Genomic DNA, 22190 nt, shown 5'->3' with positions numbered 1-22190 from the left:
CTTCCCTGGTTTAATTGGTTTTACAATTTTTGGAATTTTGAGAGTGTTCTATAACGTTGCTAATCTGCTAGAAAATGAAGCTTCTTTGATAACTCATCTTTTCTCGCTTTTCTTAATCACAAATTTTATGATTTGCTTCCTTATTGTTCTAGAAACTATTGGATCATGTTACAAAAAGATAGAAATATGATTTTGGATATGAAAAGCACAAAAATATTTGTTAGCCTTTGAGAACTCATAATTTAATTAAGCACAAAGGCTCTAAATTGTACGAAACGCCCTATTTAGAGTCATGTAGTTGTAGTGGTTAGATACTTAGATATACTTTGTACTCTTGATATATGTTGTGAATTATATGAGCCAATGGCTCCCTCGAAATAATTCTACAATCTTAGAGCAACATTGCTGAATATTAAAACATAAGGTACTTTATTTATTCTTTTAAACTTATGCATCTTATTCAAAAGGACAACTTTACATGATTACAACCCTAAAATCAAAATTATTGGAAACTATGAAATGAAAAAAGTATTGTAATATTTCTAGCTTGCTAATAAGATATAAACTTTTTATTTAGACTGAACTCATAGAAGAAGATAATGGTACACGCTTCCTGTATTCTGCAAGTGCCCAAAGTGGATAGATATTCCTATACATTGGATAATGTAACATGCAATTCTTCATGAATACTCCTGTAATTTCCTGTTTTTACCATAAGGATAAATGAAGTAAATAAACAGATACTCATATAGTACTATCTTTTGAAATACATAACATTTTTAAATCAACTTTTTTTGTGGGAGGTTAATTAATTAATTACCTGCTGAGGGAAATCACCATTTTCTAGTTGTGAATTGATCAAAAGCTTTGCTGCACGACGTAGAGGAGTGAGGTCCCTCTCCACCTGATCATGATTTGTTCAAATTTGATTTAGATATAAATTGGGAAGCAAATCATTTAATCATCAAACACAACATATTAGAGTACATAAGAAAGCGAGTATAATTTCCTTATAATATTAGGTAAGTATGTTATTATACAACAAGTAACTGAGTAAATGAGTATAAGGTAGAGTTTTACTTGGCCACCATGAAGTAGACCCATCAAAGCCCATCCAGTTTGAACAAGGTTCGACTTTCCCTTTAGTGGCACAAATTCCTGTGTGGATCCATCACAAATGATTGATTAACAAAAGTTTATGCGTATGTTTCCTAACAAATAGGTCATATTTAGATATAACGATCAAAACATACTAACATTGACTATAATCTAATAAAAGTATACTCCACTTAAGTTTAATACGACAACATAAATTTCTATTTGTCTTAGAATTTTTGTTGACGGAATCTTTAAACATATTTCTGTTATTTACAAAATCATGCATGATTTCTCCTACTAATAAAAACTAATGTTCAAAAGGAGTCCGAAGTTTTTACAGTTTTAATAAAACATTACAAGATAGAATTGTATTTAAATCTTACATTTTAAAATTAAGAGTTCATATTGATGACTATGGTGAGAAGGAAAAAAAAGGGGGTGGATTTTGATGAGAAAAATAGTAGGGTTTATTCAATAATTGATATTGGTCAAACTCCAACTTGTAGAGTTTTTTTTTAGAATTATAGAGGATTCAGACTACCCCTTAGCTTGTGAAAGGTTGTATAAAACAACGATGTGAAAGAGGATATATAGAAGTGTCAAATCTCATGGTCTTTCTAATTTAGAATTTTATTTGATCAGAATTATTATATATGTATTTACTAGTTTTGAATTTATTGTAAATATCATATAACTATATCATCAATGAATTACTTTTACACTAAAAAAATAACCTAATTGCGAGATTAACTTTTTTCTAGAGGTAAGTAATGTACTCCTTCCGCTTTTATTTATTTGCTACATATTGGTTTACACAAGAATTTATGAGATGTCATTTTCATTCTTTTTTTAGTGTACTTTTTGACCCTTTTAGCATTAAATAGGGTGGGAAAAGGGGAAAAAGTAGTACTTTTTGGTGGAAGAAGAGGGGAAACAAATATAATACTATTACTTTTTGGTGGGCCAACTCTCCTAATAAGAAAATGTAGCAAATAAAAAAAAAGCAACCCTTTTTGAAAGATGTAGCAAATAAATAAAAGCAGAGGGAGTATAAGAGTAAGTTATTACCTTATTTGGACATGAAATGTAGCTCTCACCCCAACCACCATCTTCCTTTTGTGTTGTGAGCAAAAATTCGACACCCTTCCTAATAGCAGCACAATTGTAGTAAGTTTTGCCAGCTGCTGCTAGCCCTCCAAGCGCAAACCATGTCCCATATATGAAGCAAATCCCCCAATTTCCATACCTACATGCAAGAATGCAAAACTTACGTACGCTACTCATCCGTGTACAAGTGTGGAGAATAATTAGCATGCACAAATAATAATTGGTAACTTATAGTATAAGTAATAACATACCATCCTCCATTAGGATATTGAGTGTTCTCAAGAAACTTGACTGCATTTGTTATGAAATTTTCGATCTCTTTTTTTCTGTGGCCTGGGTATAACTTCTTGAACAATACTAAAGCTTGAATTGCTGAACCTGTACACTCTACATACCTATAGTATATCGCATAACAAATCTGTTAGTAAGTGTACTTATTTAAAATAATTATGATTTTATTACAACTTTTTAATATCAGAAGTTTTAATTAAAAGATTTTACTTACTCATGCTCAACAACGATGTCTTCAAAGAATTCTGTTGGGTTAAGAAGCTGAAGATTGTACAAAAAAAAATGTATCAAGCTCTTTTTTTAGTGATAAAATTAGTTAAGATAACTATTACTTAATTTAATTACTCACCTCCAGCCATTCTTGAGCCCCTGCTGGCTCCCACGCAGCTAGCCCCCCTTTGTTACTCTGAACATAGATGACATCAAATTTGAATATTAAATTAGCGGGTACAAAAATTATTAAAAAACGGTCTAATCTATACAAATATATTAAAAGGCGTGCGAAAACAAGAAATTGTGCCACGTGGCGCTCTCCCTAGAGAGTTTTTGGTTCATGTAATCCATGTACAATAAAAATTTTAAGAAATTGCATAGTATAGGGTTTGATCCCAAGACCTCAAGTACATATACTAAAGTTTTAACCACTAGGCTAAGTTGTATTTAGTGATACTATCATAAAGTATTATTAATAAATAAAATTGTTTCTTACCCGGGGCATAGCCCGGGCCTAATAACTAGTTTTAATATAAAAGTAGACTTAGTTAGTGAATTAATTAAACTTGTCACCTAAAAAAATTAACTTAATCACTGTTGTGCTAATTCTCTTTTTAATATTGGGCTCACCATTGCCTAATTTTAATTTAAAAGTAGGCGGTCTCTTAAAAGACAAACTCTAACAGTTATATATATAATTCATGATTCGATAGGTTAGATCCACTTACTTTTTTATTTGTTTATTTCGAATATTTCGATTCAAATGAATTTGATTTAAAATAATAGAAAATAGGATATAATTGTTGCTTCGACAAATGACTTATCGATCTTATTATTATAAGTGCAAAAATAATAAGGACGAGAAAAGAATTCATGCCATATCAGTTTCAAGCAATGTACTTTTGTATTTAGGTTTTCTTTTTGGCATCTGATTTAAACTAGAACGTCGGAAAATTAAAGATGATATGGAAATAATGGTTTTTTTTTGTTGCAATATGGTATTATATAGTTTTACATTATATTATGGTGATAAACTTAGGACTTGTTCTCTTCGGCATAAAACAACTGAACTGAACTGAACTGAACTGAAAATAAGTTGGATAGAACATACGTTTATAATAACTTATAACCAATATGAAACTAAATTGTATCTCAATTATGAAGTAGGACTATTTACCTGTAGAGAAAGTAAGACATTGACAGAATCAAAAAGGCGCTCAGGGTCCATCTTTTCTCCAACAATTTCCGGTGGCATTGTTGATAAGATTAAGCAACACTAGAGAAGATCAAATAAGAAACCCTAGTCAATTAAAAGGTTAACTTTATTTTTTTGGAGATAAATAAATGGTTAACTTGTATACTTCATTTGTTTCGTTTTAGATGCAACAAATGAATATTTTAAATCTCACAAATAATACTCATTTAGGCTTCGTTTGATAGGGCGTAAAACATTTTCAGTGTAAAATGAATTTCATGGAAAACACAATTCCAAAATTTGTTTTCCGTTATCTGGTTTGATGTAAGAAAAATGATGAAATGAAAGAAAAATGAAAGGGGAAGTAAGGAGGTAGTAAGAGGAGTGTACAAGAGAGATAAAGAAAATAGTTTTCCCTTTATCTTGAAAGGAAAATGGTTTTCCATCATTGGGAGAGTAATTTTACCCCAAGAAAAAATGGTTTTACACTCTTTTGCCAACAATGTAAAACTGAAAATAGAGGAAAACTGTTTTTCAGAAAAACGTTTTACGCCCTACCAAATGGAGCCTTATTGCATTTAAAACGAAACGGAGCGTTGTTGTTTGGTTAGTTACCTTAAGGCCTTCAGCAGTGCAATCAGAGACTTGCCAACCATGATCTTGATCGGAGAAAGTCCATGATCCCTTTGATATGTGACGGTGCATACTTTTGAAGTCACCGGATGGATTGTCCTTCACCTAATTTTATAGCCAACATCAATTTAGGATTACATATGCATGACAATAATTTTGGCTGAACTAACAAGCGAAAGCTCTACTATTGAACTCTCACTTGATTACGAAGATATTAATTAGTACCTGTGACTCTTTAATGAAGAAGTGGCCTTTTTTAAGAGCAGGGCCAATTTCGTCGAGACTAAGATTTGAAGCTAGCAATGCTTGCACGGAAAATCCACAATCCCATTCTTGACTTCCAAAACTCTGCATTTCAATATCAGAGTAATAAGTTCACCATCATTCATAACTCTACGGAATGTTCGTTATTGTTTTTTGTATTTTATAAGAAAAACTAAAACAAGATTATGGTAGTCAATATTTTCGAGTTTTAATTATGTTAAATATGACTTGAAATCTAGTGAATGGCATAAGGCTAACTTTGAATGCACATATCTCTCAATCTATAAATGATTTTGATGTGATTCAAATTGGAGGTGATAGCTTGTTCAAAGAGCTTTCCAACGATAGGTCATATGCCCAATTTCGATAAGAAACGAGAAAGTTATGGCTGTTTTACGAAAAACTGACGAAGCAGTTTTGTCCCGGGCCCGATCGGGCGGTTTTGGCCCGACCCAATCGGGCGGTGCGCGATTTTGGGCGCTGAACGCGTTTTTCCGATCTTTTTCGTTTTTAGGTTATCTTTTAGGGTTTGTACGGGTTCCTTATGATTATAAAAGGGCTCTTAGTGTTCATTATTATTAACACAACTTATGAAACACTTTTAGCCTCTAGATTTAGGACTCCTTGTATTATTCTCTCTGATTTTCTCCATTATAGTGAAGAAGCTCTAATCCCCCACCTGTGGATGTAGGTCAAATTTGACTGAACCACGTAAATCCTTGTGTTATTTGTTTGTTCATCTTTATAGTTTTCTCACCTTCATTATTTCATTGATTTTCTGTTCCGCATTAATCAAACTACAACACCGATTTCCTAACAAATTGGTATCAAGAGCCTGGCTGTTTAAGGTCTTAGGTGTTTATAGAAAAAGTTTGATTTTTTTTTTTTTTTATTATGTCAATGAAATTCGATATTGAGAAATTTGATAGGCAAGTAAATTTTGGCCTATGGCAATTAAAGATGAAAGCCATCCTGGTTCAAAGTGGTTGTCACAAGGCTCTAGAAGGTGCATCCAAAAAGCCTTCGGGTATGACGGATGAGAAGTGGGAGGAGATAGATTTGAAGGCACTTTCAGCGATTCATTTAAGTCTTTCTAATGAAGTTTTGAGAGAGGTTGCCAAAGAGACAACTGCTGCGGGTTTGTGGTTGAAGTTGGAGTCACTCTATATGACAAAGTCTGTGACCAACCGTCTACTACTAAAATCTAGACTTCATGATCTTCGTCTAGTAGAAGGTAAACCGCTTGATTCTCATTTAGATGAATTCTTCTCTATAATTATGGATTTGCAAAACATCGATGTTGAGATCGATGATGAGGATATGGCTATTAGGTTGTTGTGTTCTTTACCACCTTCGTATGAGCACTTTCGAGATACCTTATTATATGGTAAAGATGATTTGAGTTTGCAGGATGTTAAGGAGGCCTTAACTCAGAGAGATTTAATTGACAATAAATTGGTTAATAAATATAATAATTCTGCTCACACAAATGCTTTGGTTGCTCATGGTGGAAAGAATTCAGGCAAAATCTGTAACTATTGTCATGTGAAGGGTCATATTAAATCTGAGTGTTGGAAATTAAAGAAGAAAAATGGAGAAAGGTCCAATGAGGATCGATCTGCAAATATTGCCGACGTATCTGATGATGATCTTGCACTTTAGGGTTACAAGATTTGGGGCTGCGGTTTCTACGATCTCGTTATGTTTGGTGCCCTCTTGAGATCTCTTGGTAAAACGAGAAACCGTGTGGATTTTTTCTTTTTGGAGTCTATGATAGATTGTTTTTAAGTTTGTAATAAAGTAACAATCTTGGTTATGCATTAGATTTTGTTCTAGTTATGCTATTTCTTATCTCAAATTTGGTACTTTTGTATTATTAAGTACTATTGCAATTTAGAAATTATCGTTGTCATTCAGTTTCTAGAATTGTTTTGAGTTTGTTGTTGAGATGAAGAAGTGTTTGAAGAGAGTTTGGTCAATTTGATGAAGCATGCTAGCGTTGGTGACTTTATACTCTCGATCTAGGCCATGTAGGTGTTGTATACGGATTTTGTGTTCGAAGACGCATCGGTACACAAGTTATAGAAGATGTCCGTTCTGGATTGCCTACAATGGGTAGGTTTATGAAATTTTGTTTAAGGTGGAGGTTCTATGGTGTTTTTGTTGTTGTTGAGCATCACTTCTTGGTTCAAGGTGGAGTTACCTTGTTTGATTGGTTTCAAGTCAAGGTGGAGATTGTTAAATATGACTTGAAATCTAGTGAATGGCATAAGGCTAACTTTGAATGCACATATCTCTCAATCTATAAATGATTTTGATGTGATTCAAATTGGAGGTGATAGCTTGTTCAAAGAGCTTTCCAACGATAGGTCATATGCCCAATTTCGATAAGAAACGAGAAAGTTATGGCTGTTTTACGAAAAACTGACGAAGCAGTTTTGTCCCGGGCCCGATCGGGCGGTTTTGGCCCGACCCAATCGGGCGGTGCGCGATTTTGGGCGCTGAACGCGTTTTTCCGATCTTTTTCGTTTTAGGTTATCTTTTAGGGTTTGTACGGGTTCCTTATGATTATAAAAGGGCTCTTAGTGTTCATTATTATTAACACAACTTATGAAACACTTTTAGCCTCTAGATTTAGGACTCCTTGTATTATTCTCTCTGATTTTCTCCATTATAGTGAAGAAGCTCTAATCCCCCACCTGTGGATGTAGGTCAAATTTGACTGAACCACGTAAATCCTTGTGTTATTTGTTTGTTCATCTTTATAGTTTTCTCACCTTCATTATTTCATTGATTTTCTGTTCCGCATTAATCAAACTACAACACCGATTTCCTAACAAATTATGTTGCTAGGTTTTAAAATAAATATATAATTAATATACGTATGATGACTAGTTTTAAGTTCATTATGTTCTCTTACCATATAACATGTAAATTGTTGAACAAAGGAAATTAACAGTGGTACTCGATGTCTAAATATATGTTGTACATGTGTGTGGAATGAATTGTGTTAGCCTGATTAGGTTAACTATGACAATTTACAGTGTTATAATATAGACTTAATACTAATAGAATTCCCACGTGTACATAAAATATTACTCTAATATATGTGAATGATGTGATAATGTTGAAGAACTGACAAATGTATAACCCAAGCTAGAAATATTTTTTTTTTTGAAATTAGCTAGAAAATTAAATTACCTGCATTTTCAACCCATCTTCCGCAATCCATATGTAATCAGCGACTCTAGCAAGATGTTTTTTGAAATGATCCCCATTAGGATCTTCCACCCAGCACGCCAACATACACAAAACCTGTATAATTGTATTTAAAAAAAAAAAGTCAATACAAATCTTTTGGTGCTAATAATATTATAATCATTTTGACTTCCTATTCAAACATATACCTCCACTGCTTTAAAAGTTGTAACATTTGGATACAAAATAATTTAATAATTAAAATATTCATGGTATAAGGAAAGAGATAGAGAGCAACAAAAAACCGTGTCTAGGTAATTAGAAGCGAGGATATAGAAATTATAAGTCAAGAATAATTTCATCTTATCAATCATGACCTTTTGGTCACCTCTAATTTAAAGAATGTTACCGACAATATATACTCTCTTCGTCTTAGAATATAGTTCTTATTTTTATTTTGGAAGTCAAATTTTATAACTTTGAGCAAATATTTTCATTATTGTATTGAAAAAACATACTCATTTTGGGGTCTTGTTAGATTTGTCTCAATGTGTACATTCATAATATCAACTTTTTATATTTTTTACTAGTTGAAATAGAAGATATCGTAGGTCAAATGTACGTATTGAAGACCGTGCAAAAACCAGGAACTATATTTTGAGACGGATCGTCCCTGTCGATCATTACCTTTTCCACACATCCAATGGTTATGTATCGACTGTTTTCGTCTTCATAATGTATGTGCTTCATTGTAACCTCCAAAGCTTTCTTCCGAATCAACTTGTTTAGAGGCCAACGAGTAAGGAAAGGCTCCGTAAAGATGTAAAGAGTATCCCACATTAAATCTTGGATTAATGGATGAGGATAGTAAAGATCCTCCTGTTGAACATGTAGCATCATATTGATTAGTGTAAGTTGTAATCAATAACTTAAGAATTAAGATCACATTGAGAATTGGTAACCTAAGTTAATTACAAGTATATCTTAGCTTACCGGTGCACACAAATGACGAACTTTCTTCCAACTAATTTGCTGATAAGGTTCGTCGTAGAGTTCCTCTCGAAGTTGTTCAATGAGAGGGGTGATTGGAGCTACAAACCTCTTCCCATACAAGTATGACATTGGCATATAAACCATTCGACAGTAACACCACATTTTTGCTGCACAAGATCACATTGTTAGTACAACATTTTCAGGTAGGATTATTTTTTGTAGTCATTGTTGTGATAGACTAAACTTTACTTGCTATATACTGATCTCTTTGTGTCCCTAATTGTTTGCTACATCTGAGTTAAACTTCACCAACTTTAATTTGACCATAACATCATACCCCTTTTATTTTTGAATAGATGCTTCATTTTGACTTGCACATTAGTCGTTGCACAACTTCGACTATTAGAACTTTCATTATTACCTATTACTTACAAATTATAATATTGTGATATTTAGAAAATACACGTAGAGGCAAATTCAACTATTGTATGATAACATTGATATTACACATTTGTCGAAATACCATTGATATTATACATCTGTTGAAAAATATGATTAAAGTAGAGTATGCAAATAGTGAAAAGTCAAAGATTAGGAGCAGAAGATCAGGAAAAAGCAAACGAAGTAAGCGATTTAATACCTGGATGCATAGGAAGAAAAGAAGGTATGATCCAGAATTCAGGCGGCATTGGATTACTTCCAGACCAATCAAACAAACCAAGTATCTGAAGTAGTTTGTAAATGAAACAAATTAAATCATATAAGTGAACAAATTTGTTTCATGATACGATGAGAAAAAAGGTCTCACACCAAACAGTTTGTCACCCAACAAGAGAGGTGTAGGAAATTTGGCATTTTAACTTGCGTGGGCCCTATTCATGCTTCCGTCTCTTGTTGGATGCTAAGATGTTTGGTGTTTAGCCACATTGTTTGGTTAAAATTATTTAACATAGGAAGTTAGAATTTCTCGGAATTGATATTTTTTGGTGTTGTTTGGTTAACAAATTCATGGGAAGTAGAAATTCCTAAGAAATTCTACCTCCCACAAAATGGAGGAAGTTATATACCTAGGGGACCTAGGCAAGTGGGAATTCCCATGGGAATTTTCATTTCCCTTGAATCACCAAACAACATCTAACAATTCATAGGAAATACAATTACATGGGAAGATATTATTCCAAAGAATTTGCACTCCCTACATTCAACCAAACGAGCACTTAAGAGTAAAGTAAAATAGTTTGATGAATGACTTACAGAGAGCCAAGTTTTTCCCCAAGAAGGGATATGAGTAACGCTACCATGATCAAGTATCCATTTACGAGCTCTAGGGCACGCATTGTCATCACCTTCATCTGGTCCAATTCCAAGCATTCGCAGGCAAATGTAATTAAGTGCCGTACAAAACATTGTGCTATGTCCTTCAATATGCAATCCCCAACCTCCATCTTCATTCTGTTGTAACAAACCAATAAAATAAGGTCTCATAATAAATACTTCACATAATTACTTGATAAGAACGTCAATTTTTTGAGCTCAAATCTTTTGTCTCACGATTATATAATTAAGCTATCAATTATTTGCCGCTCTCCTTTTTGTCCAAACAATTGGATCTAGATTCATTTCGAGTTAATTTTGAGTTTCTTTTAGTTGTATAAGAGATTTTCAACTTTAGACAAGGTATACAAATTTTGGGACACAATAATTATTAAAAAAAAATTGTTCATAACTTCCTCTCCTCTTTCTTCAAAGAAAATGAGTTTGGACAAAACAATACAGAAGTGAGTTCGGTCCACATTCAAGCCCAAAGGAAGTTTCATAATAAAACCAATTGGTAATAATAGGAGTAGATCCTCTAGTTTATATTGTGATACTTTCTCTCTTTTTTCTCCGATGTGGGACAACTCACATATGCACAACAGATACCAAATACATTATATGCATTTGTGATTTGTATCCGGAATGTGAATTTTGTAGGCTGTTGAAATATGATATTAACCTGATGATAGTAAATGCTGCGAAGAATTTCTCTACGATGTTCTGGTCCAAAAACAGAATTTAGATGTCCTGTAATGTATAAGCAAAAAACCTGCATGAAATTACATGAGTATTATGTTAGTCAAATGTATAAGATTAATATAAAGTAATACATATATATAGATAAAAAAGATGAAATATATAACTAAAAGAGATTACTAACCAAGGGAGGAAGGAAAAATTGAGGGCCAGCAATTTCAGCAGGCCAATGGCCATGTTCAGACTGTAAGGCTGTAAAGAAATTCACAGCTCTTTTCAACGTCGTCGTTGCAGTTTCATATGTGATCTCCTCTTCATCACCAACCTTAACTTGAGGTATTGTTTGCTTGAAGTTTTTCTCTCTTAGAAACTGTGTATCAATTAAATAATAATGTCAATAACTGGATTACTATGCCAAAAAATTATAAATTGATTCTTACAATTTACACATAGTGATAAAAAATTGATTTTTTGGCTAATTCTATTTTTGAAAAAAATTTATGCGTAACTGATATCGACATATGATGAAAACTAACATGTTTCTTTTTAATTGTTACATTTTAACATTTTATACTATTCACAAATTTCACTTTGACCATCGTTTGTGATTTATACGTGAACAAAAAAATAGTCATTTGTAATTTTGTTAGATTCATTTTAATAAGTATTTTTATTAATATGTAGTTTTTATAATTTTTACAAATACAAAATTAGACATATTACTCCTTAAAGTTTTGCATTGATATGTGTAAAAAATGTAGATGCAGTAATTAAAAAGAATAGAGGAAGTATTAACTAAAGTTGAATTCTATCGATTGATTGAAACATAACCATAGTTATTGAAATTTATATTTTGCTCGTCAACACTGTATCATCTTGGGATATGATTCTTTGGTAAGACAAAGACTAGAATTCACATGCAAATTGAAATTAATTGTCCCACATTGAAAAAAAAATGACTAACATATAAAATTGATAAAATACCCCATTTATTAATTAAATGGTTAAGATTGGAATTTTGTGAAATTTATATATGATCAAACTCTTCTCCGATAAACCCATAAACTGAGAGCGTCAAAACAAACAATATGATCTTTTGTGGAGTATAAAATCTTTATTATATCTGTTTGATATTAGGTAGCTGAGGATGAACTGTTATGGTGATGTGCCCACGAGGTGCTCGAGGGGATTGTAAGTTGTATCTCGTCTTATTCTCGGTCAACTTGTCAATCCGGCCCTAACTACACATTGTTTTTTTTTTTTTTGTTTTTTTTTCTTTTTTTACTTTGTAGTAAAATTTGGTAATCTATGATTTCCTTAATTTATTAATCATCTAAGACCTATTCTCCCCAGCTTATTTTCAGTTCAATTCAGTTCAGTTCACACCAGTTCAGTTCAGCTCTTGACAATACTTTTACTCTCACATATCACTATTCATTTTAGTTCAGTTCAGTTCAGTTCAGTTCAGTTCAATTCAGTTCAGTTCAGTTCAGTTCAGTTCAGCTGTTTTATGCCGGAGAGGACAGGCCCTAAGACTACTCCTAAAAATGCAACATAAGCATACTTCTAGAACTATAGGAAACTAGCCTCACTAGGAAAGTACTAGTTATATTGAATTGTTTATATCTTGTAAATTTAAATCTTTCTAATCTATATATTTGCCTTTTACACTTGTCAATGTCGAACATTGACTACCAACATTTTTTATCATAAACAAATAAATTTTATAAAAAGTTGATATTTAGAAAATAATGTTAAGACGAAACTAACAAAATCCCGCATAACTTTGTTTTTCGTTATATATGACTCATAAATGATGGTGCAAAGAAGATATATGTAACTGTACCAAATAAAAAAGTGTTTAGATAAATAGAAAAATAAGGTAGGTGAAAAATTTTAAGTGGATTATTAAAATGAATTGTGGAGTTTATGATGTAGAAAAGAGTAAAACGTATATACGAAAAATATGAAAGTCATGTAACAATTAAATGAAAATGGTCAGAAAAGAAAAGTGTAACAATTAAAAAAAATATATATGTAATTTTCCTTACTAATCTACATTTAGGTGAAAGAATATATAGAAGTATAGGACCTAATTATACCTTTTTAAAATTTATCTCAATCAATAGAAATCATAATCTATTGATCTTTCACCAATGTATAGCAGGTTAGAAAACTAAGCATAATTTTTCATAGTTGGATAAATAATATCTAAAAGAAAACTTAGCTTAATTTCTTTATGCTTCTCACCCTAGCTTATAGGAGGAAAGTCAAATGCAAAAATTCATATTCTATAAGAAATAATTATTTTCATGGAAAAATATGCACATTATGTTAAAAGAAATATATTTTCTAAAATAAATTATGAGCTCTTTGTTAAGAAAATATGAATATTATTATCCTTCATTACAATAATAAACCAGCTAAACACAAAATCTTGTTCATATCTATTTTTTCATAAAACTCGAATTTAATTTTAGCGACAACAACAACTCAGTATAAATAATCTCGCTCGTTACTAAATACTAGTTACAAACAACAAATAAAAGCGAAATGAGGTCGAAAAAAGAACCTGAAGACGCCATAGGAGATCACCACAAGGCTTAACTTTGAAACGATTATCATAAAAGTTACGTCGAGCTTGTTCCACCTCTTCAATAGCTTCTGGAGTGCCATAGTTGGGATCAAACTCCCAAGTTTGACGCCCAACAAAGTTATTAGTACTGTATAAATAAGGGTCATTTGCACCTTCTCCTACTTTCAACCTCCACATTTTTTGATCTAAGTGACTACTACACTAGTAGTACGTGGATAAAATTGCCTGACCAAATATTGCACTAGCTCTTTATTTATGTGCAGTTAGATCAAACAAGTTGACAGTATGGCTTATTGATCAGCACAAACTACTATGCATTAAAATTAGCAAGTTTTTGTTTTCTTTTGCTCAGAGTATGGAAGAGAGAGGTTTGAAGATTTTAATTTATGCGTGTTTATATATAGTACTAAAAATTACAACATGTATATAACTTATAAATTAGGGAGTTTTACTATAGAAGTTAGGTTGGTGTCTTGGTGATGGTCCAATAGCAATATGAATATATAATTAAGAAATAGTAGTAAACTACTACTATATTAGAAGAAAGAACGAACGAAACAACGTAGTGTGCTTTGATGTGGCCCTTATGGTACGTGATCTAAATATCTCGTGCTCCTCGCGTCCCTCGTTGCCATGAATTGAAGACCAATCAACATTATTGATTTCTTATCGTGAAAAATATTGTGGGTAGTTACATGCTGCCCTTAAATTATAATTTAGATATTGTCTTAAAAATTAAAATTATACTTATATATTGCCAAAACACAAATTCTTGGGTGTCAATAATTTATGGCGTAACAACTCATAAACTATCGTTTCTTTTGTAATTAAAAAGTTCTCAAATGACTAGAAATAAATTATTCATTATTTGTATAGTCCATGTCATTCTTGTTGGAGTATATGTCATTATGCATGTAATTATACAATAAATTATGGTGTAACATGTTACACCCAAGACGTACTCATTGCCAAAAAAAAATAATGTTGCAAGCCATAGAGAACTTCTTAAAGCAAAAAATAACGTTGCAAGTACACCCTCCGTTTCTGTTTGTTCTTTTTGTTTTGATAGTGGTGCCTTTGTCTATGTAGTACTTCTTTGACCTTAAACATCTTTAAGTGCATATTAGTAAATATAATGATTGTACATTAACAAAGTACTCATTGAGCATTTGATTAAATACCCCCAAATGACTATATTTTTTTCTTACATATTGCAAAAAATTTAGGTCCCGTTCTTTTGGACTGCTTGAAACTGAAATGAAACGAACTAAACTGAAATGGATTGAAATAATAATAATAATAATAATAATAATAATAATAATAATAATAATAATAATAATAATAATAATAATAGTAATATTAAATATAAGAATAATAATAAAATCTTTGAGCTGAATTGATTTGAGCTGAAGAAAGTTGAATTGAACTGAACTGAAGATAAGTCCAAAAGAACGGGGTCTTAGAAGATTATCTTAATTGTAAATAATGTCAAGATTTTAAATTAGGAAGAATAAAAAGAAATAGATGGAGTATTAGGGTCTGTTCATAGCAAGCTTTAAGGTAGCTTTTAGTGTTTTGACTCAGTAAAATCACAAATTAAAAAAATAGGAGTATTTGGTTAGATAGTGATATAAGTAACTTTTAATGGTAAAAGTAGTATTTGTCATTTGTAGCATTTGGGGTAGTATTTAATGGGTTTGGTGAAGGGAATATGAAATAGGATTTCAAAATTTATATACTTCATCCATTCTGAAATAAGTCGAACACATCTCTCTTTTATGTGAGAGTTTTTTTAGAGAGGTGTATCACTTATTTCAGAATGCATGGAGAGGAGATATTAAAGTTTTGTTTGAATTTTTGACTAGTTATTTTGACAGCTGGCGGCTAATAGCTAACATCTACACACTAACCTCTAACAGTTACCACCAGTCCACCACTACTACTCTTACCAAATACGTCCTTCAAATATAGAAGAAGTATTCTGCATAATTATTCTTACATATCAACCACCCTCAAGTGTCGACATTTACTCTCTCTTCCTTCTCTCATTTTCTTTCCACGAATGTGTGCACCTATTAATTTGCACAATTATTAGCTATAGCAATATTGCATCCAACCACCTGATTCTTTTCAAAGTTCTATTATTAGAAATTATTTTTTCATGTTACAGCAATGTCTTGAAGTTTCGAATTTTAATTAGATTCCATAGCATTTTTAGTTAGGTGGAAAAAGCAATTTGTAGCCTAAATTTTTGTCCTAAGGCTAGGTTAAAGCGGATTGTCAAATATAACTAGTATTTTGACTCGAGTCTGTTATAAATTATAATTATCAAATATAGTATTATACATAAATTTCATAATTGATTTTATTAACTTTTCATCAATTATATTTTGCCTAATGCGAAATTGAAAAATGGACATCTATACATATATATTGAAAGGCGTGCGTAACAACGTCGATGCGCCACGTGGCACTCTCCTCCTGCCACGCACTAGAATTTTGCCACGTGTCTGTTAACCAACAAAGTCAAGTAGTCATTATTTAAAAAATAAATATGCTGAAGTCTGGGCTTGAACCTTTGACCTTACGTAAGGATTTTCAAAGAATCACCATCTCATCTAACATATCTTAATGATCCATGTTTCCACAAAATTAAAAATATGTGTTGTAATTAGTTAATGTTATTAAAGAAATTGCATAGTATAGGGTTTGATACCGAGACCTCAAGTACATGTACTACAGTCTTAACCACTAGGCTAAGTTGTATTTATAGTTATTATCATAAAGTATTATATTAATAAATGAAATTTTTTCTTACCCGAGGCATAGCCCGGGCCTAATAACTAGTTGTGATATGATAAGTTGTTTAAAAAAACTTCTTAGAAGTTGGGATAAAATTAACAATTCAATGGAATTAGATAAAAGAATGTTATTACTTGATAAAAGTGTTAAAAATCAAAAAGTTCGTCTATGTCTTTATAATTACATATAATTAATTATAAGACTTTATTATGTTTTACTTTGAAACATTAAGTATCAAAATTATAGTGGATTAGTGATTAAATACTCATATTTCGTTTTAAATGTCTTGTGTTTGAATCCTAGTAACTACACATTATTGTTAAAAAATTTTAGATGAGATTATAAACATGTGTAGGGCTGACAATGAGTTGAGACAGCTCGCGAGCTACTCGAACTCGGCTCGGTCAAAGCTCGATCAAAGCTCGACTCGAGTGAGCTTGACTTCAGCTTGAACTCGACTCGACAGGTTAACGAGTCGAGTCGAGTCGAGTCGAGTCGAGCAACTCAATACTCGACTCAAGAAACTCGTGAGATACTTGATAAAATTTTATATATATACTTTTAATTTTTTTAAGAAATTTTAACTTTATTTTTTTCTATAAAAAATACTTGTACTTTTCTTTTTTTAAAAAAAATGAAAAAACAGTGTATAAAATGACCAAAAAGCAAAGCAAAAAATTTCTTCTATAAAAAATAGAACTATATAAAATGACCAAAAAGCATGAAACGAGTTCGAGTTCGAGCTTGAAACGAGTTCGAGTTCGAGCTTGAAACGAGTTCGAGTTCAAGCTTGAAACGAGTTCGAGTTTGAGCTCGAGTTCGAGCTCGAGTTTAGGTTTCGAATTCGAGTTCGAGCTTGAAAATTTGAAACTCGCGAGTTTTCGAGTCGAGTCGAGTTTGAGTATGAGTTTTCGAGTTCGAGTCGAGTGTAGTCAAACTCGAACTCGACTCGCATCATTGCCAGCCCTAAACATGTGTATTAGAAGTTTGAGAAGAGTGCCACGTGACACGTGACACCGTTCTTTTGATGAGAAGGTCTTTTAATATATTTGTATAAAATTATGACTCAATAAATGGAATTAGGGACAGAACGAAAAGCATATGGAATAGAAAAAGATAAACAAGTTTTTAAAAGTTCTACTTATCCATACTAAGAATACACAAGACATATGTATAAAGGAGCTTAAAAGAGATTGATTGGCAATAAGCCAATAACAATAACACTGACTTTTCAAGTTCTACTTATCCATATTGGAGAAAGTTATCTAGGTAATCATTCTCATATTTTGGGATGTAAGTCAACATTGACTTTACAGAGTATGGTATTACATACGTCTAGCTAACCAAATCGCCCTGAAATTTATAATACTAGGCTTATATGCACGCAATGCATAAGTTAATTTCAAAACTTGTTGTTCTAATATGCACTACATTCTAATTATAGTTATTATCACATAAAATATATCAGACTAATAGTTAGATGAATTTAAATTTATTAATTCGCTAATGTAAAAAACCAACAAAGATTCTGAATGACTTTTAATATTATTTTTTTAAAATGAATTTGGAACAAAGAGGATAGACATAATAAGTTGATACTGAATTAAAGAGTATTAAAGATAGTGAGTATTTTTCAACCTTTTCATATGGACGTCATATATACCATCTTTTCTTATAAATAAAAAAATAGTTAAGATATTTTGTCCATTTAATTTTTTGATTGAAGTATATGATGCATATGCTATTTTTAACTTGTTTAGAATAACAAGTTGAAATTAGAAGGGGTTATTAAATTGTTTTCCTTTGTAATTTGTTTTTTCATTCCATAAGATCATCACTAATTATTAGGCTAGGCTGCCTAATTATAATATTAAAAGTAGGCAGCCCAGGCCCAATTCTAATATGGAAGCCCAACCACAACCATTTTCATTTAACCCAACGTCTTTTTAATTCTCTCTGCTCATTTGCTATTAGTTTAGGGCAACAAAAAAAACTCACTAATTCTCATTTTCTCTCTCCTATGTATTTCCCTCTCCTTTCTTCCATTGATAATCAAGCATGGTGGACGGCATGGAACATCTCATAGGTCACCTTTCCCGTGTTCGAATCCCCAAACCAACCAATTGCATCTTCAAAAGAAGATTGTTGCGTTTCTTTTTGATGCTCCGGTGAGTTTCTTTTGCATTTTTGCTGATTTTTGTTGTTCTCTTTTTTTGTTTCTTATCGTGAATTTGAGCAAATGTGTTGAATGATGATGCTGTTTTTTTTTCTTATCTCTGTTTCTTGAGCTATTGAATATCGAGTTTCAGTTACTTCCTAATGACGCAATTTTAGTAACATTTGTTTGTTAATTTCAGTTTTTTTAGATGAACATTTGATTTGCGAGTTGAATTCTTTATGGAATTGTTAATTTGCGAGTTGAATTCTTTCATTCGTGGAGATTTTATGGAATTGTGATCATTTAAGTAGTTGAAATATGTGTGATTTTGATCCTGCATTTTGTCCATAATGTTGTATTTGTAATGATGATTTGTTTAATTTTTGAGAATCTTTTGGAGTGGTTTTGTTGATTCTTATACTCTGGACACTTGAATTAAATATCTTGGATTAAATTTTGTGGAGTGGTTTTGTGGAGTAGTGATTATTTGCTGATTTCGAATCATCATCAACTTGCTTGTAATTTTCCATCTCTGATTTTTAGTCGTTTGTTGATGAGAGATATGAGAAGGTGAAACTTGATTACTTGCAATCAATAGTCCTAAGGTAATTTCGAATTATATTTTTGTTAAATCCTCTGTTTTTCGTCTATGATTTTCGAATTTTTCATCTGATTTTGAGTTGCTCTGTTCCATTGTACTGCATTGCATTGTTTTTTTTTCTAAATCTATTTTTTTTTTTTTGTAGTCACCACCACGACAGTATCACCAACGTAATGACACTCATTCACCAGGGCGTGACAAACAACGTCAAAAGTTTTATGATTCTCCATCACCTGAGCATGAAACGAAGTTAAAGAATACTAGATTGTTGTATCGTTTGAATGATTATAGTGGTCACATGATGATTTATGTTGGTGACACAATGGTTATTGTTGGTCACTTATTATTTTTTTACATTTAGGAATTCACACATGTAATTGGAGTGACATTTGTTCGTGATTATGTTAATAAATACATTTGATTCTTTCCATTTCACATTTGAAGTTTCTCAGCTTAAATATTCAGTGGATATATTAAAGTGGGCACCAATTAGCTTAAATTAGGTACCAAATGAATTTAAATAGTCACTTATGTTCATCTTTGTGTTTTTTAAATTAAAGTAATCAGCAAATTAAATGAATAGGTGACTAATTTGAACAAGCATCAAATGGATTAAAGTAGTCTCTAATTTGAAGAAATCTAAAGTCAGCATGAAATAGTGACTAATTGGTATATCATGGCCTCTAATTGACATATAACAGTCACTTAAGAACATAAAACTTATTGATCAACATAACTTGTGATTAGAACCTAAAGTTGTGTATCACTTATCATAATTTTGCAAAATAACAATTGGTAATTGTTTTGTTTGTACTTTTACTAATTACACAAAGTTCTACTTTTGTTCAAAACTAATTAATCATCATTGTTAGTAACCAAAATGTTTTTGTTCAAACTACTTTCTTGGAGAGGATCTAGTTGTTGGTTCGGATTCCTTCACATGAGAGTTTTGCTTCGTGGGAGATGATTTTGCAGAACTACAGTGGCTGTGTTGGGTACGCCTTGGTGTCTTTTCGATCTCTTGCAAAATGCTTGATTAGCTTCATCTGCTTACTTGATGGGAATTTGAGATTGTTGTTTTTGTGCCTGTGGAATCAAATTATACATCAAATTCATTTACAGTGAAAACCAAATGATTTAAAATGCTTACAAAAAAATAAACTGGCTACCAAAGAACTTAAACTGGTCACATAAGGAAGTAAACTAGTTACTTGATGAAACAAACTGCCAGAAAATTAAGCATCTTTCATATAACAAGAACCCAAATGACAATTCATTAGGAGAGCAGTATGTTCTAATGGGAACTTGTTTAGCCTTATAGACGAATTAGGAAATCAATAAGTAATAATTGAATTTGAAACTTCTCACTAAACGAATGGAGAATTGAGCTAGTGTGGTCACAAATAAACCTAAACTGGTTACTAAATGAGTTAAAGTGGATACTTCATGCCTGTAACAGTTTCAAACAGAGCTTAGAACTTCAAACAGAACAAATTCTAAACAACAGACCAAGAATCAGGTCAAGGGGCAGTCTCATTTTTAGAGGAACATGAAAGTGTATACCTAGCTAGATGTTGCAGCCCTCTGCCGGAGCGTTGACATCACCCCACATACTTGAAATCCTGCACTTCCTTGAAGTTCATCCATGGCTTAACCCACACTTTCGCTTCGTAAACCTTCTTCTTTTCACCATCAGTTGCCTCAAGAGTAATATAGTATATAGTACCAGAAACTACCCGTTCTTTTATATTTACAACCCTATGGAATTCGAGCAAAGCATTCTGCAAAACAAATGCACACGCCACTTCTATTTTTATAACAGGCTAGCAAAATGTAGGTTTCATTGTATAACAGGGAAAATTATGCATCTTTCAAATAGGAGAGCAATATCTTGCAATGAGAACTTGTTTAGCCTTATAGAAGAATTAGGAAAGCAGTAAGTAATTGAATTTGAAACTTCTCACTGAACTGATGGAGAATTGAGTTAAAGTGGTCGGTCACAAATAAACCTAAACTGGTTACTAAATGAGTTAAAGTGGGTACTAAATGCCTGTAACAATTTCAAATAGAGCTTAGAACTTCAAACAGAGATAATTCGTCGTTCGCCGTTCAAACAGAGCTTAGACCTTCAAGAATATCAATATAGCCTCCAAAATCAATGCGTACATACAATCTCACATCGTTCGCCGTTCTTAACTCCAAGAACAATTAGAGATAATTCACGCACTAAATTAACACTGCAAATCTAAAATTTAATGATAGAATCAAAGAGGTAAACACACAAAAATTCACGCAATAAAAAGTCAAGATTCAAAATTAACCTCTGAAATTTGAAACTCGCCATGGCTAGGGCAGGAAGTGATCGGAAAATCGCCATAACAAGCGTTAATTGTGTGAGGTAGAACATTGGAGTAGAACTTGGAGAGAGAATCTTCTAATGGAAGGTTTTGAAGTTGTAGAGAAACGTCAATGGTGGACGAATCAGTGCAGTCGTCAAATTTCGGAGCTTCTCTCGTTGAAATTCGACATCATTGTAATCGGATAATCGTAATCGGAGAAGGTGATGATGGAGCTGCTATGGAGAATTTCCCTTGGCGGGAAGATTCCACCATTGAAGAGAATGAAGAGTGAAGATAGAGGAGAGAGAGGAAAGAGAAATGCAAGCTGTTTTGTTTTTTTAAAAAAAAAATTGCAATATGGCCTGATTACTCATATTGTTTGGACTTGGGCCTGCCTAATTATAATGTTATAATTAGGCGGTCTCTTGCAAGACGAGCTGTAAGATCATTAAGGATAGTTTAATATTTCTAGAAACGTACGTTATTCTCATTCTCCTTCCCTTCTATAATAAAAATTTAAATTCGATCCTACTTTTTTTTTCTCAAAACTCATTGAATTTTTTAAAAAAAACAAAAGAAAGTGTATGGAGAGAGTCAAAATTTTCTCATTTAGGGAAATCACGGCCACTAATCATTTATGGTGGAATTCCCATTTGAGAATCACCCTCGTTCTCCTCGAGCCCATATCT

At 32.1% G+C, this 22190-nt stretch overlaps 1 protein-coding gene and 2 long non-coding RNA genes across 3 annotated transcripts; 1 reads left to right on the top strand and 2 right to left on the bottom strand.

Annotated features, from left to right (window-relative positions):
* Positions 1-410: 410 nt before the first annotated feature.
* On the bottom strand, positions 411-14089 carry LOC104908690 (beta-amyrin synthase). Its single transcript, XM_048647956.2, has 18 exons — positions 13578-14089; positions 11190-11375; positions 10989-11078; positions 10247-10444; positions 9633-9717; positions 8993-9159; positions 8687-8878; positions 8003-8116; positions 4763-4885; positions 4520-4642; positions 3887-3985; positions 2846-2902; positions 2711-2757; positions 2457-2600; positions 2167-2344; positions 1081-1158; positions 821-904; positions 411-702 (listed from the first exon to the last, which is right to left on the bottom strand). The coding sequence occupies exons 1-18, from the start codon at positions 13776-13778 to the stop codon at positions 574-576; spliced, it is 2295 nt and encodes a 764-aa protein (XP_048503913.1). The 5' UTR covers positions 13779-14089; the 3' UTR covers positions 411-573.
* Positions 14090-18301: 4212 nt separating this feature from the next.
* On the top strand, positions 18302-19597 carry LOC130592210 (uncharacterized). Its single transcript, XR_008970464.1, has 2 exons — positions 18302-19166; positions 19308-19597. It is a non-coding gene; the product is annotated as an uncharacterized LOC130592210 (long non-coding RNA).
* Positions 19598-19836: 239 nt separating this feature from the next.
* LOC125492039 (uncharacterized) lies at positions 19837-22054 on the bottom strand. Its single transcript, XR_007268491.2, has 3 exons — positions 21484-22054; positions 20726-20943; positions 19837-20248 (listed from the first exon to the last, which is right to left on the bottom strand). It is a non-coding gene; the product is annotated as an uncharacterized LOC125492039 (long non-coding RNA).
* Positions 22055-22190: the final 136 nt, after the last annotated feature.

Source organism: Beta vulgaris, chromosome 7 (genome assembly GCF_026745355.1).
Source record: "Beta vulgaris subsp. vulgaris cultivar EL10 chromosome 7, EL10.2, whole genome shotgun sequence".
Lineage (NCBI taxonomy): Eukaryota > Viridiplantae > Streptophyta > Magnoliopsida > Caryophyllales > Amaranthaceae > Beta > Beta vulgaris.
This window is presented reverse-complemented; position numbering and strand designations above follow the sequence as displayed.

Bases quoted from the DNA above. Each gene is read 5' to 3' on its own strand.
- LOC104908690 (XM_048647956.2), bottom strand. From the start codon at position 13,778: ATGTGGAGGTTGAAAGTAGGAGAAGGTGCAAATGACCCTTATTTATAC. The intron at 9,718-10,246 runs GTAAGTCATTCA...AAACTACTTCAG, and splicing joins GGGGAAAAACTTGGCTCTCT to ATACTTGGTTTGTTTGATTG. The intron at 2,601-2,710 runs GTAAGTAAAATC...GATATACTATAG, and splicing joins GACATCGTTGTTGAGCATGA to GTATGTAGAGTGTACAGGTT.